General features: G+C 51.7%; 1 protein-coding gene across 2 annotated transcripts in view; it reads right to left on the bottom strand.

Moving 5' to 3' along the window:
* CDH13 (cadherin 13) overlaps positions 1-14,632 on the bottom strand; it is a 1,120,403-nt gene that overhangs the window by 993,720 nt on the left and 112,051 nt on the right. The window contains exon 1 of one of the 2 annotated variants that reach the window (XM_051847322.3): positions 14,293-14,391. The exons of the other annotated variant lie outside the window; for it this stretch is intronic. Coding sequence (XP_051703282.1) covers positions 14,293-14,337 — 45 coding nt within the window. The 5' untranslated portion in view covers positions 14,338-14,391. Of the gene's footprint in view, positions 1-14,292; positions 14,392-14,632 lie in introns of those variants that run through there. 2 annotated transcript variants of the gene reach the window in all.

Here is a 14,632-nt window from a genome sequence, read left to right as displayed (position 1 = left end):
CTCGCTCGCTCACTTGCTCTCTCTCTCGCTCTCTCTCTCTCTCCGGATTTGGTTCTGCTAGACAGTTCAGTCCACCTATGGGACCTGATTGGGTTGGAATCTTAGCTCCAGAACCCCAACCTGTGTGACCTTCATCAGTCTCTCCTATAGTTGTCCCATCTGTGGAACAGAATTAAAACCATGGTAGATGCCCCACAGTCATGAAGAGGGCTCCATGTGCTGATTCGCTTAAGGGCCCAGCTCCTGGTCAACACTACACAGGTGTCAGCCATCATTCCTACGACTGCCATCATTACTCTTATGTATTTCCCCTGCCCCAAAGGATCTTCCTGACAGTGAGAACCCAGAGAGGACCAGAACACAATACAGAAACAGCTCATGTCTCCTTAGTGCACAGCTTGATGGGGAGCCTATGATTAGGAGTCAAGTTTCAATGCAGGCAATGAGGTCTTATCATATGCACATTTAATTCATGGAAATTCTGCTCTTCTGTAGAAAAGAGAAGGAGAGAGAACAATGCAAACACTGCAATTAAATGCTGTAAATTATATCTTACATATATTCTTTATTATGCACTCTACATTACTGCATACATTATACTTTGTTCCATACTGATTACACTACAGGATTGCATTCACAATTCACAATTCACATTCACAATTGCATTCGTGGTTTTGTGAACCACGAATACTGAACTTGAATGAACAACTTAAGATTCCAAGTAATGATGACTCTGCCTTAAACCCTGACTTTATAACCTATCATCTGAGAAAATTGCAACTCTATTGTGTCAACAACAATAACAATTCAGAATTATTCCAGGCAAATTAAATCATCCAACCAGCAGTCCACTGACTTGGGTGTTGGGCCTCAAAACTAGCCAGCACCCATTGACAAGTACCATTTCTGCCTTCCCCAAACTTGCTGCTTCATTTTGCAAATAAACCAAACAAGCGTAACTGTAAGGAGTCAGTGCATGGCAAGATTAGGTTTAGGAAACCAGATGGAAATAATATCTCACTCTACAGCCACCAGGACAAGCAAGACCATGGCCTCTTCTTGTTCCCACCTACCACCCTGCTTGCCTCATCATTCTTCTAGCACTCATCCCCACCTGGAAGACATTGTATGCCTGTTCATTTTTATATCACCACTCCGCTAACCAGCAGGTAAGCTCCCAGGGCAGGGACATGGTGCACAGTCATTTGCCCTCAGTGAGGGCTCAGCAGAATTTCTGCCCGGACGACTGAATGAGTGAATCAGGGCAACTGTCTGGACACCCTACCATTTTCGACTATCTCCTGCCCCCACCTACAACTGTAGTCCTTTCTTCAACCTCCACTTGCTCGTTTTTCAATTGTTCAAAAGTAATGGGAATATATTCCACGCCAAAGATGAGACCCTAATGTAGCATTCCAGGGCTTTGGCATACTGGTACCATCTAGTGGGAAAGACAGTATCTGCAGGTGGGTGCTTCAGCAAAGTTGGAAGGGTTAAAACATCAGCACCGCTGTAACTGTTGTTAGCTCTACGGAGGAAGTGTCCAGGGACACCTACCAGTGGCAGCTGAAATCACACACACTCCTGCCCCACCGAGCACACACTGACTGTCTGAGAACCTGCTGTGCTCTCTGGCTTTCTGCTCACAACCCTTCCGAAGCTCTGGGTGCTCCTCCATACGAGCAAAGGCTCAGCAGAAAAGCACGGGAAGGTCACGGCGGTAGGGTTCACACCTGACCACTGAGTGAGCACGCATCCAGTGGCAAGTCTTGCAGAGGCTCCTCCTGAAATAGGTCTTCGTTTGTTCTGTACCATCCACAACAAGTGCCAGTTCCCCCGCGACAGTGTCCGGCAAGACCACACACTCTTCACTGGCTCACTGATTCTCTTTCTTCCCTGGCTCACTCTCTAGACTCCCTCACTTCTGTGTCCTAAGATCATCTTTGAAGTCAGCGCCCTGCACCTAAGCCTGTCTTTCCATCACTGGGGGAACTTGAGGCACGACTCTAAGTTCGCACCATGATTCTCATGGCCATACAGGCCAAAGGAAATGCCTGGCTCTCCCTCCCTGGTTTTACCCCCACCGCTGCCTTACAGTCGGACCTACTGTGAGATGGCTAATGGTTTAGATTAAAAGTCATCAAACCACAGCCCGAGGACCAAATCCAGTTCTATTTCTTTTTAAAGGTTTATTTTACTTATTCGAAAGGTAGAGCAACACAGAAAAACTGAGAGACACAGAAACAGAGTGATCTTCCATTTGCTGCTTCACTCCCCAAATAACCACAGTAGCCGGTGTGGGGCCAGACTGAAGCCAGGAGCCAGGAGCTTCTTCTGGATCTCCCACTTGGGTGGCAGGGTCCCCAACACTTGGGCCATCTTCCACTGCTTTCCCAGACACATTAGCAGGGAGATGGATCAGAAGTGGAGCAGCCAGGACTCAAACAGGTGCTCATGTGGGTTGCAGGCATCAGTTTAACTGGCTGCACCACAGTGCTTTCCCCACAAATGCTGTTCTGCCTGATTGTATAAGTAAAGTTTTACTGGAACACGACCCTGTCCTTTGTTTACATATTGTCTATGGTTGCTTTCATGCCACACTGACCGTGCTGAGTAGCTACAAGAGACTAGATGTTCAGTGCATTGTCCTTCCAAGAAAAAGTCTACCTATCCTATTTTCAACCACTGGTTACTGCGATTTTGGATTCCCACTACCAAAATTTCAACAAATACAAAAAAAACAGAGAACACACAAAGGTCGGCCAACAGCACTTGGTCACCGAGGACAAAAATGCCCTCCGTTTATTACCAAGTTCATTACACAAATGTGGCACATTTCCTCCCTAACAAAGTAGAAAAATCAGAACAAAAAAATCCTCCATCCCGAGAGCTGGAAGTGGGCGAGCTCACAGCAATGCTCTCCGGCCTGTTTTCATGTTTTCCACAGCATCATCACCAAGAAAGCTTGACCTTGTTTATCTGTCGTCCTTGTCTACCATCTTTCTCCCCTGTTAGCATGCGATGTCCCTGAGGACAGGCGAGAGAATCACCGCTGTTTCCCCGGGATCCTGCATCACATCCACCTGGGCTCCGCAGAGACAGGCAGTGCGCACAGCTCTTTGGCCAGTATGTAAAATGGAGCAGACACAGCAAGTACTCCACAAACATCTGTTGAGTCCACGGCCACCCTGACTGAAGGCACTGAAGCTAAATTAAAAAGCAAATAAAATCTGTTTTGGTAAAACCGGAGGGGGATGCTAATCTAAACTTCAATGTAGGTGCAGTCCAGTTCCAACGCACTATAGACGCAACTTTCTTTGTAGAGCTACAGGCTGTATATTCCTCATCTTCCCATGCGTTGGGGAAGCATCATGGACAGTAGCATGCAGGAAGCACTCGCTTAGACAGTGGAGCTCCTTGGTACCTCTGGGGGAGAAAGCCATCCAGTCACAGGACGCAGCAGTAGGCAGGAAACGGCCAGAGAACTGACCTGTATGTTTCAAGCTGCAGACGAACCACACCTGGGCTGGGCCCTGGCTTCCACGTGGCCATTCTTACTGGGATGGCCATTCTTACTGAAGGAAGCCAACAAGATGGGTGGGATGGGTGAGTCGTTTGATTCTGGCCAAAAGCAAGGACTCAGAGACAAAGAACACAAAGACCAGAGCTGTCCCGATTATGTAGGTATCACCAGAAACCCAAACGGGATGACCTGGGCCCGCACACACCTTTAGAGAGCAAGAACTCAAAACTAAGATCATCCCAGGCAGCTCTTTGGACTTCAAAGGAGCCAATGAACAAAACAGACAAGGGAGAGATTTCGTATATAATTGAGGGAGTTGGCGGAGAGGCAGAATGCTTTCCTACATTAGTGTAACGCAGAGGGAAACAAACGTGAACGGCAATCAAAAACGCGTGGATTCAAACCCAGGTCTCAGCTCTCAGTGGCCATGCGACCTTGGGCAAATGGCTCAGCCCCAGAACTTGTTTTCAATGTATATAAAATTGAGACAAAAATGCTTGCCTCGGGGCCAGTGCCATGGCATAATGTGTTAAGCCGCCACCTGTGACACCAATCTTCCATATGGATGTAGGTTTGTGTCCTGGCCACTCCACTTCCTACCCAGCTTCCTGCACCTGAGAGAGCATAGAGGGGCGGCCCAAGTGCTTTGGCCCCTGTCACCCACATGGAAGACCTGGAAGACGTTCCAGGCTCTTGGCTTCAATCTGGGGCATCCCTGGTTGTTGCAGCCATTTGGAGAGTGAACCAACAAATGGAAGATCTCTCTCTGCCTCTCTCTCTATCTCTCTAACTCTGCCTTTTAAATAAACAAAATAAATATTAAAAAAAATACTTGCCTCTAGGCATTGCAGTATGGAACAGGCACATAACAGCTACAGTATGGTCTGATTCTTTTGAAGCATTTTAAACAATTAGAAGTACTCATGGAATTTGTGGCAGGCACACGCACATGCACACACACACGTGTGCTGCCCTAATAAGTCTCCTGGGAACAGCTGCTGGGCAGACACTTCTGGGAGAGAAGATCCCACCAGATCAAACGATTTTACGAGGCATGAAATCCACAGGGGAACAATCTTTGGGGAGCTGGAAAATCCTCCCCTGGGGAGCAAATCTTATGTCATTTTTTAATGCCTACACATTTTCAAATGCAGTCACTTTCCCTTCTTAAATTAGTCATATCCTGAACTTGAAGGCCCCATGGTACCTGCAGACCTCAAAATTCCTTGGAGTGCAGTGTGGAAGTTAACACAAGCACCATTTCTTAGATACCAAGTAGTTGCCCAATCTTGGGCTAATGCCATAAGCACACATTCAACTCACAGAAACCCTGCAGGACAGGTATACATAGTCCCTCTCCTTATTCCTTTAAACTCAGAGGAAACAGTGGTGGCGCGGAATGATGTCACTTATCTGTGGTCACACAGTGTGCAAGGAACCAGGAGGATTCAAACACATTTCTCGAAGGCCGAGACACTTCCCTAGGCAATCCAAGACCCCAGTTCCTGGGCTCCCAGCAGGCCACAGGCCCCAGTTGTGCCCCGGCACATGCCCTGGTATTCACCTCTGTATTCCCAGATCAGCAGATCCTGGCAGTCCGTAGAAATACAGAGAGAAAAACAGAAGATGGAAAGAAAAGAGGGAGAGAGGGCAGAAAGAAGGAAGGAAGAGAGGGAGGGCACAGAGTGCCCACTTCGTTCAGTCTGCCCTATCTCTAGTGTTTCCTCTTGTAGCAATGACCCAATCTGTGATGATTTCAGCCGTTTATCTACTTGCTTATCACGCGACTATAAATACCATAGTACCGTGTCCACCTTGTTTACCTCTAAAGTGCTTAAGTGCCTCAAGACACACTTAGTTAAGCAGTGAAGACATCAGTGAGGGCTGAGCCTGTGCATCCACACAGACCCGGGTCCAAATCCCTGCTTGCTCACCACTTGCTACGGCTGTGAGCTTCAGTACCTTCCTCACACTCCCCAGTTCTTTGCCTCTGAGAGGGGACAACTGTACACCCCTCACCTTTCGAGGCTAAACCACCAGGCCTACAGCACTCTGTGAGCATCTTTTTGAAAGAAGCAGGAAGAAGGGAAAGTGGCAGGAAGCAGGATAGACAAGTCCAGAACCAATAGCGCCACGGAGTGTAATGACCTTTAATTGCAAAACTCCCACCACTGCCAGGAGCAGGGCTGCACCCTGAGGGCTTCCACACCCCCAAACTCCACTCAGCGACAGGGTCAAAGCCACCAGGAATTTCTGCAGGAACTAGTTAGCCAGCTGCAGAATCCTAGGTGGAGGAGCAGTTTTGAGAACCTGTCTCCTCGTGTGTGGGAATATGAGCTCACTTACATGGGTCTTTCCGGCAATGTGGACTTCCCCAGATGTTAGTTCAGTTGAACGTCATGGTAATAGGGTCCATTTCACTCATAAGAATATTGAAGCTACTTTGCCATGTGATGGAGAATGAGAAACAGGTTCAGGCCCTAGGCTTGCGAGCACCACCTTGCCAGAGCCTTTGGTGGCATTTTCAGGAGGTAGCCTGAAATCACCCAATATTTACACCACAAAAATTGGCAGACACTGTGAGTCTGGTGGTTGTGCCTTGGGTTTGGCTTTTTCTCATTTTTTTTTAAAGAGACAGTCAGTTGTGAAACATTGGCCGGCCCAGCTCTGTCCAGCACCTGGTTGAGTGTTCTGTCCCGATGTCTGGAAGCTTGAGTTTCAGCGTCACCGAACATATTCCCAGTATGCTGAAACGGAGGCTTGTTAGCATTCACAAAGTGGCTGCTGAAAGTAGTAGATCATTATTTGCTTCATGTACGAAATATTTCTAGTGCTGCTGATTGAATGTTCAAGAAACGATTAAAGGGCTTGGCAATGTTTCTCTCAAGTATCTTTAGCATGAAAAGTCTCCGAGATTGGTTAATTACAGAGGCTGCATGCTGGTGACTCTCGTCACAGGCATTTCCAGCCTCCCCAGGTGCCCATCTTCGATGCGAGCACAGACTGGAGCTGTGGTCTTAGTGTAACAAGGTCACTGCAGCCTGGCTGACCCCTACACGGAAATGGCCCTCAGACCCCATCCACGATGGGTTTCTTGGAGCCAGAGGCTCTTGCCTCCTCTCAGCTGGAAGAGTCTGGACCCAAGCACGCATCCTCAGTCTCTCCCTGCTCCCAACCTGCCATCTCCAGAACCAGCCACCATGGAACCCGACTGGGTTCCCTACCCGAATGTCTCTCAGATAACCTGCACGGGCTGCTGTGTCTGCTTCCCCTGTCTGCACTGTCACTCCCGCCATCTTAGGCCTACACTGGCTTCTCTCTTCCATTCGGATCCTGCTCCAACATGGCAGGCAGGGTGACCTTTCAAAATGGAAATCTGATCACGCCACCTGATACTCTCCCTCTGATGACTTCCAGTGGCTGCCCATTACTCTGGGACAAGCACCAAAATGTTCGTGGAGCCGAGGATGTCCCAGTGGCTCTGGCAATTGCCAGCCACACCTCATAGCCCTCCCTGGGCAGCGCCCTCCCTACACAGCTTAGCATTTCCTCGTACACAGGCCTTCCCCTGCCTATGCCTTCTCCTGCCTAGAACGGCTGCTCCATCCAATCTGCACCAGGCCATTGTCCATGAGCCCTGCCTTTCCCCAGGCTCCCTAAGCTGTGTCCATGAATCCTGCCACTGCCACACGTGGGCTGGAGCCTGTTTGTCAGGGAAGTCTCTCAGATCCTGCATCCGGATCTGATGCCTTTCGCATATTCATCCATCCATCCATTCTTCCCCCCATTTGTGCATTCGAGATTCCTGAGTACCTACTACGTGTCAGGCCCGGCTCTGGGCCCTGGAGACATAGAGAAGGAAGAATCAGACAATAGGACGTTGCCCCAATACAGCTCATATGTTCGTGGTGGAGAAAGATAAAGAGAGAGGAGAAAAGGATGCCGATGGGGTGATCTCAGGTGGCTGCGTTTCCTTCCTGCACAGCAGCTGTCTCATTTTCCATCATTCACTCCTCGTTACTGAGCCCCGGCAGGCCCTGCATGTCAAGAGAGCAGAGGCCGCGTCTGCCTTGTTAGCAGCTGGACCCTGAACACAGCTGGAACCTGCAACACAGTAGGTCCTCCACGGGTATCAGAGAGGGACAGCTCCTAGTGGCTGAAGCTCTCACACCCTCCATGCCTTTGAGAAGAGGCCTGGCGGTCTCTCTGGCCGTAATTTTGACTTAGCTCAGGCTATAAAGGGCCAGAGAGTAACATTTTAGAATATGAGGAAGTCTCTGTTTTTATAGCACACGAGCAGCCTTCAGCAATTCTATAAATGAAGAGGTGTGGCTATGACCCAATAAAACTATTTATAAAATCAAGATGCAGAGGTGAGCACTTGGCCAAGCAGTTAAGGCGTCAGTTAAGTCTCCATATCCCGTATCTAAGTACCTGGTCCGACTCCTTGCTCCAGCTCCTGACTCCAGCTTCCAGCTAAGCCATTTGCTGGGAGGTAGCAGGGTTGGTGCAAGTAATTGGGCTCCTGCCACTCCTACAGGAAGCCTAAATTTTGCTCCTGACTTCTGAATTTGGCCTCTGCTCAGCCCTGGCCATTGTGGGTACCTGGGGAGACAATCAGTCAACAGGAGAGCACACTCTCCCTCTCTCTCTCATACACAGATTGTTAAAAATTGAAAGATAAGCTATTGGCAGGAGTTGTCGCAAGGGCCATAATTTACAACCTGGATCAGAGGATCCCAGACCCATGGCTCATGGCATTTGTGGGTGGAGCCTATCCAACCTGAGCCAGCTGTCAATGCTGCTGGAGGAGTCTGGTGACTCTGCAACCCCTGCATCAACTGATAATCAACCAACTGAGGAGGGGGTGACCACAGAGTCTCAGCTCCAGACGTACTGCCTCCTTCCCGCGGTGCACAACATGGAGAAGTGGTTCCCAGCCTTCTCAGAGGAAAGAGACATGGGCCTGGAGGCCCTGGGAGGCAGCGGTGGAGACTGCCACATTCTTTCGCAGGACCTCAGGCTGATGCAGAGGCTGAGCTCATTTCCGGCCCTGCCCGGCGACATGGCAGGGCTGTCGGGTGTGAGCAGCTGCTGCCCCCCACCCAGCCCGGCCTGCGTTCAGCTAGCAGACACAGGGTCTTTGTCCCCCTGCTGGTCCTGATGCTGCTTGGCCTTTGAAACGAGACGTGACTTGTCACAACGGGCTTGTTGCTAGTGCTAATTTTCAAGAATTTTACTCTTGTTGGCAATGGACAGGAGGAAAGCAGTTTTCTTGTTTGTTTTGTATGTGTACATATTTATATTTACTTTGCATTTTGGGGTCTGTAGTTGTGGGAAAACAAGAGTCATCTGAGGTTTACCTGCTGATAGGGGAGAAGGCAGACAGATTAGGATTTACGGAACCAGAGAGCATTAATTGTATGTTAGCACTACAATTAGTATGCGGAACTGCAGTGGATGTTAACTGTTAAAAACCAATTTAAAAAAAAAATTGTAGGAGGCTCAGTACAGCCCTAGGGATGACTGCTTCCAAGGCCGAGGAGTGCTCCGGTGACAAAGCTATGACTATAAGGTTACGAACACTCTGAGGCTCAGCTCAGTACTCCAAGAACCCCTGCAAGACTAAGTGTAAGAAGCTACTGTGGTGTTTTGATGACGCCCGCCCTGTGGGTGAGCAGCACTCCGGGGATGGCCAAGCACAGGGTGGAATTTCCCTCCAAAAACACAGGGGCCTAAATGTAATGGGTCCTCCAGAAGCTTACAGAAAATGTGTATTCCAAAAAAGCTATGCATGGATTTTTAAAAAAATCTTTTTTGCACCATAATAAACTTGTGTTTTAATTCCATTTTCCCACAGAATTTTTGCTGTTTCCTCGTGTTACCCTAGTGGTCACACAGATTCTTGGTGTGCTGCCCTGTGGTGTGCCAGGACTCACAGGGACATACAGCCACCCTGTGCCACTTCCCTGGGTATAATTATTCCATATGCAGCAATGGTCTGAGGACTACATTGTCCTGGCTGCCCATAGTGTCCAAAGGCTCTCCCAGAGGAGGGACAGTCCCCAATTATGGTTCCAAAGCACCCATCACTGTAGTTCAAACACAGGAATCAAAATCAAGTCAGGGCCAGCGCTGTGGCATAGCGGGTAAAGCCACCGCCTGCAGTGCCAGCATCCCATATGGGCACTGGTTGGAGACCCAGCTGATCCACTTCTGATCCAGCTTTCTCTTATGGCCTGGGAAAGCAGCAGAAGATGGCCAAAGTCCTTGGGCCCCTGCACCCACATGGGAGACCCAGAAGAAGCTCCTGACTTCTGGCTTCAAATCGGCGCAGCTCCAGCAGTTGTGGCCATCTGGGGAGTGAACCAGCAAATGGAAGACCTCTCTCTCTCTCTCTCTCTCTCTCTCTCTCTCTCTCTCTCTGCCTCTCAGTAACTCTGCCTTTCAAATACATAAAGAAGTAAATAAATCTTTTTTTAAAAAAAGCAAGTTAACCCCTTCTTTTTTAAATAGCCTATCACTGAGAAATTGCAGCACCAATTTGATCAGGCCTCATAGTTTGTGAAAGCAGAGGTCTGAAACTCAAACAGCTATAGGGGCCAGTGGGTAAAATAAGTGAGTGCAGGGGGAGGGTGATAGTAGAGAGTGGTGGGGACTGTGGCCAGTGACAGAGACACACCCTGCCAAGAGAGGGCAACACACTTGCTCCGCTCCTTGGCGGACACTGGATTTGATTCTGCCCAGATGACTGTAACTGGAGGACAGACTGATATTCTCTCTTCTTTTCAGCTGGTGCTGGAGGCTGAGTGGACTGGCTCATGACCCACTCTTCTGGGTGGTTACCTAATGAGGAAGGCCATCTCCTTTCCCAGGCAGACTGTGACCACCTCTTGGCTGTCTACAGAATAAAAGCCACATCCAACCAAAGTCAAATGCCAGGAAACTTCAGAACTTCCTCACATTCCACATTGCATTGTCTACAAAGGTCTTTGAAATTTCCCCTGATCTAAAACTCAGAGCAGGGTACAGAGATGAGGGATGAAACAGAACCAACTACAACAGGGTCGAAGAAGGAAGAAGGAGTGCCTTCTCTTGGGGAGTGCAGCAAAGAATCTGGAGTAAGGAGAACAGTTGTGTTTTGACAGAGCTGCTACACTGAAATTCTCTAAAATACGAGCTGTGGGTTCAGAATTTTGTAATGCTGTGGATGGAGCCCTCTTCTGGAGAAATCTTCCAACAGGTATTAAAGCAACATCAAAACACACAGGGCTGTGTGCATGCGTGCATGTGCGCACACATACACAAATACTGCTGGCTACTTGGAGCCTACGACTGTCACTTAGCTGAGACTTGAATGCACACTACATCCTTTTACTTACTTCCCAGTAAAGAGACAATGACCAGACTCCCTGAGCAACTGAATTTTTGGAAGGAAAGAAAGAAGAGTATCTTCAAGCGCCTGCCACATACTTTAATCCAAACAGCAAGCTTCAGACTGAGGCTCAATCTACGCATCCAAATGCTGGTATTTTCGATAATGCAGTTATTGGGTACATTGGCTTGTTGGGCAATTTCACTGTTACACACACAGGATACTTCTGGAAGGAAATAGATTCTGCTTAATGGAAAACCCATGGGCTAAAGATAGAAAAGGGGAGAAGGGAGGCAGGCAGAGTAGGCGAGATCAGCTGAGACGACTGTTGGGGATTTTAATATAGACCATGGAATTACACAAATTCCAGAGTGTATATTCAGCCTTGCCATCTATTAACTGTCTTTTGGGACTTGCTAAAAAAAATGCTCAGACACATGAACTCTGCCCCTCTGATTCCTTTTGCCACTGCCATCACCATTTGCTCAGCGCTTTTGAAACCCTAGAGTCTCTGCCTCGTGTTGAAGCCATGGACGGGAGTCTTGTCCCTTCAAGAAAAAACGTTCTGCGAGTAGATGTTGCTCTTAAAACCTAGCACCCGACGTCGCGGCAGCACTAGCAGACACCGAGTCTCATTCAACATCTTGACCGTCGAGATTCTGGTTCCACAAGATCAAGATCTCAGAATTCCATGGAACAGTTTGAGTCACTCTCAAGTCACTGCTTTCCAAACCTGAACCACTCCCTAAATTCCAGCTCCTGGGGGATTACTCACTCATTGTCAGAACTCTGGGTGAGCTCTGCTACCCGGGGTGGGGGGAGGAGGGGTCATATTTACAGTGGAATTTCCAGTTCATATCTCTCTTTATTTGTTTCATATTCGTGATTTAGTTAGCTAAATTCCAGAAGTCACTTCCGGGAGAGCCTTTCCCAAAAGACCTCAGGGGAGAGAGGGTGACCGTTGTTCGCCTTTGCCAGCTTCCAGTCATTGTTACTTAGCGGCCCCAGTCCCCTACCCAAATGCCCGAGCCGGCTGCAAAGCCAGGAAGCTCTGGACGCTGCTGGCTTCCACCCCACCAAGGGCCCCTATGTGTTAGAACTGTGCTGGAAAAACACACCCGCAGGCTTGCCTGAGCGCCACCACGGCCGGTGACTAATTTGCTTTATTACATTGTTTTTCCTTTCTTTCTGTGTTCTCTGGGCCTCAGGAAAAGTTTCGTTTCTGCTTGTTGCCTCAAAAGCTCCAAGACTTTTCCCTGCTTTTCTCTGCGGCACACAGAGCTCTGCACTTCCCCAGCCGGTTACCTGGATGGCATCTCCGCAGGCTGCTGTGGCCATGCTGCTGCCAGGCTACCAATCCCTGTTCTAACGTGGACATTTGCTCCGATTGTGCGTAGCAGCCGAGGAGAGAAATGCGCGCTCAGCATAGGCGACCCAGGCACTCTGAGGACCTGGAGTGCGTGAGGGAGTGTCGCTACGTGCTCTGTGCCACTCTAAGCAAGACATAACTTTAGGCAAAACCTGCAGCCGGAACTGAAACCAGCAGTCACCAGAAGAGGCCTATCGAGTCCCGGGTAAGGCAGTCACGAGTGCTCCCAGACACCTACTGCGCCCAGAGTGGCAGGCGGCAGTATGTGCAGTTCCCAGGGCATCCTGTTGAATGCACCCTTCACACCCAACAGCGCTAGGAAGGCAGGCATGGGGCATTTCACAGTGGAGAACCTGGCGCTCAGCAAGGTTAAGCTCCCAGCCCAAGGTGGCACCGTTGGCATACAGCAGAAGGACCCTGTCTGGGGCATGCAGCAGAGGGACCCTGTTGCCACTCTGGGATGTACACGCACACACACACACACACACAGAGAGAGAGAGAGAGAGAGAGAGGTGGAGTTCAGGAAGTCTGGAGAAAGGTGACACGGTTGAAGGCTGGGAGCGAAGCCCTGGCAGGGGAGGAACTACAAGTGGGCAGCGCTGCAGGGAGCTGGGCTTCCAGGAGCAGGGCGGCAGCCAGGTCCCTCACTCTGCCCCCGGCACTGGCACCCACCTCCGCTCTGAGTCATTTCCACGGGCCCTGCGTTTCTGGGATGCTGGCTCGTTTCCAACGTCGAACCCCGGCAGCTCTCCTCTTAGGAGGCTGTCCCTGACTGACACCCTCACTCCCTTGCCTCCCTCTCCCCACAAGCTCACATGAGCCTCTTCACCTGGCATCCAGGAGTCCTGGCCAAGAACTCGGCACCCAGTTCTGCTCCCCGAGGCACTCCCTGCCTGCTCTGTCCTCTGCGCGGGGCCCTGCCCTGCTCCTACCCACCCACTTGTAGGCTGCCGGCTCACTGCCAGTCGCAGAGGCTGCCAAGGAGGCCTTGGGGGACTGGGCCGGGCGCTTGCAAAATTGCAGGGCCCTGAGCGAGGCTGGGCGTGTCCCTCGGCAGTCGGCACCCTAGGCCTGGCCTGGGAGCGCTGCTTCCCCACGCTCCAACTTGCAGAGATCTGTTTCACGCAGAGGCGATTGCGGGAGGACCCACGTCTCCCTCGCCTGCTCCCCTGGCCGGCAGCGGGCCCTCCCCTCGCGCCGCAGCGCTCCGAGGGTTAACAGGCAGCTGCAGCCCCGGCTGGGCAAGGCTTGAACTTTTCTCTGAGCCCCATGCCCGCCCGAGAAAGGCAGCAGGGGCGGCAGCAGGGGCTGGGGCCGGGACTCCAGCTGGCTGGACAATGGGGGCGTGGGGGGCTGGGGCCTGCGCCCTGGCTGGGGGCGTGTGGGGGCGCGGCGGGGGGCGGTAGGGGACCGGCTCAGGCCCTTCCGGGCGCGGGGTCTGGGACCGAAAGGACCCCGATGCGGGCGCGGCCGGCGCCAGAACCTTTGAGCGACAGCAGCAGCCGGGCTGCAGCGCTCCAGCGGCCCGAGGTGCCTTCCAGCGCGCCGCGGGGCTGGGCGACGGGGCCGGGCGCCCCGGGAATCCGGCGATGCCAGCTCCTCGGCCTCTCCAGCCAGGCATCCCGCAACCAGGACCGGAGCGGTGCTTTCCGCCGCTCTGCGCTGGCCTGGGGGGAAGCCGCTGCTCGCTGGGTCGCCGCCAACGCGCGAGCTGCTGGGGGGTGGGGGGCGACCCAAAGTTACCCCCACTTGGAGCAGGCGAGAACGTCCCCCCTGCTTGCCAAAAAGAAAAGACTCGCCGTTCTCTCCTCCTCCGAACGCGCACACACACACCCCGCGGGGAACCGCGAACGAACGGGGAGCCAGGGACCCCGGGATCTCCGGAGCCGGGAACGACCTCGGCTCCGAGCCCCGGGTCTGCCTTGGCCGCCGCGCCCGATCCCCTGGAAGCCCCCGCGCCCAGCCGGCGCCGGCGCCGGGCACCCGCACTGGCGCGGAGCGCGCCCCGAAGCCCCTCTTCCCTACCTGGGACAGCAGGACGCACAGGACGAGCGGAGTTCCCGGCTGCATCTTGCCCGACTAGCAGCGCCCGGCGGCGTTTTCATTCATGCACGCGGCGGCACTGAGCATATTTTCCGTGGGAGCCAGGCTTTGAGCGGAGGCTCTGCCTCGCCAGCCAGCCAACTTCCCAAATAGATCAGCGGCAGCATCACGACAGCATTGGATAGAGGCGGGTGACCAGGACCAATGGCTTTACAAGACGGATTCCTTCATGAGGCTCCCTCGTTTTGCATGGCAGATACGGGGCGAGCCCCTCAAAGCAGGCAGCCCGATGGCTTTTTTTTTTCCCCGCGGCTGTTGGGGC

Source organism: Oryctolagus cuniculus, chromosome 18 (genome assembly GCF_051225735.1).
Source record: "Oryctolagus cuniculus isolate XC-2025 breed Fujian yellow rabbit chromosome 18, ASM5122573v1, whole genome shotgun sequence".
Taxonomy (NCBI): Eukaryota; Metazoa; Chordata; class Mammalia; order Lagomorpha; family Leporidae; genus Oryctolagus; species Oryctolagus cuniculus.
Note: the sequence above shows the minus strand (reverse complement) of the source record. Positions and strands in the feature narration are given on the sequence as shown.